A 1,357-nucleotide genomic window follows, 5' to 3' on the forward strand; every position below is an offset into this window, starting at 1 on the left:
CCGTCACAACCCTAACATCTACCCACAACATATATGCATATATATATTTTTTTTTTTAAAGTGTATATATATATATATATATATATATATATATAAACACAATAAAACATGCACACACACAAAGGTGAAGTCTAAAAGTATTAGAAGATATATTAGTGCTGTCAAATGATTAATCGCGATTAATCACATCCAAAATATTTTTTTGTTTGTTTACATAATATGTGTGTGTGTACTGTGTAGATTTATTATGTATATTTACATACAAACACATGCATGTGTATATTTAAGAAAAATATGTTGTTTATATATCAAATATATTTATGTATAATGTAAAACATAAGAATATAAATATATAAATGTATATACATGTACATATTTAAAATATATATACTGTATGTGTGTGCATTTGTATATACATAATAAACACAGTACACTTACATATATTATGTAAACAAGAAACATTTATTTTGGATGCGATTAATCGCGATTAATCATTTGACAGCACTAATTATTATATGAGAACATAATTTCAAGCTACAGGAAATATCATAAACCGCTTATGCAAAGACTGTAAGGCTAAGTTTTGCACTTATTACTAGTTTCTCACTAGTGCGAGATTTCCAACCGCAAAACACAACATAATCATTAAAACATTCATCAAAAACAGTTGAATCCAACATCTGTGATGTGAAATATTAAACATCTGCTCTCATAATGAAGCTTCCCCAAAACACACGTGATCCACGAAGGTCTTAAAAGTCACTGTCGATATTCTAATATTTAATATTAATGTGCGATTATGAGATGAGAATTAATGTTATTGATCACAACACTTGTGAACTTAGCGTACTGCTAACTCACCTTCAACACACTCGCTTTTAAACCGAGTCGTGCTTCTTCGATCTTGCTCTCGATGACCTTTCGGAGAGCGCAAAATAGTAATTATAAATCCGTTTCAGATGAGAGTATAACACGCAATGCTTCTTATGTTTAGCTGTCTGATTACCTGCTCTGATTCCGCCTCCGCCATGATGGCTCGAGCTGTCGGTCAGCAGTGGCCTGGTCTTCAGTGGAATCGATCGCAGACTCTGTGAAACTGGGCACACGGTGACGCCATGTTGGCTCTGAGATGTCAAACAAACCTTTCTCGCAGCAAGATAAAGTTCCTCTGATATGCTCCTGCAATTTAGAGCAAATAATCGCATCATGCGCGGAGCCTAAAAGCCTCTGACAGCATCACTTATTTGTGAAACACTGGACTGTCCCTTTAACAAATTAAATGAAAATCAGAAAAGCAACTGATATATGATGAAAGTATAACTGAAAGTTTTATATTTTGTGTTAGTTATTTTGTTGT

At 32.9% G+C, this 1,357-nt stretch overlaps 1 protein-coding gene across 1 annotated transcript in view; it reads right to left on the reverse strand.

Annotated features, from left to right (window-relative positions):
• Positions 1-1,357, reverse strand: part of LOC107564308 (motile sperm domain-containing protein 2-like) — a 6,513-nt gene that overhangs the window by 3,930 nt on the left and 1,226 nt on the right. The window contains exons 3-4 of the mRNA XM_016249348.1: positions 1,007-1,124; positions 862-918 (exon numbers count right to left, since the gene is read on the reverse strand). Of these exons, the coding sequence (XP_016104834.1) occupies positions 862-918; positions 1,007-1,124 (175 nt within the window). The remainder of the gene's footprint in view (positions 1-861; positions 919-1,006; positions 1,125-1,357) is intronic.

Source organism: Sinocyclocheilus grahami, unplaced genomic scaffold, assembly GCF_001515645.1.
Source record: "Sinocyclocheilus grahami isolate Dianchi unplaced genomic scaffold, SAMN03320097.WGS_v1.1 scaffold923.1, whole genome shotgun sequence".
NCBI lineage: Eukaryota > Metazoa > Chordata > Actinopteri > Cypriniformes > Cyprinidae > Sinocyclocheilus > Sinocyclocheilus grahami.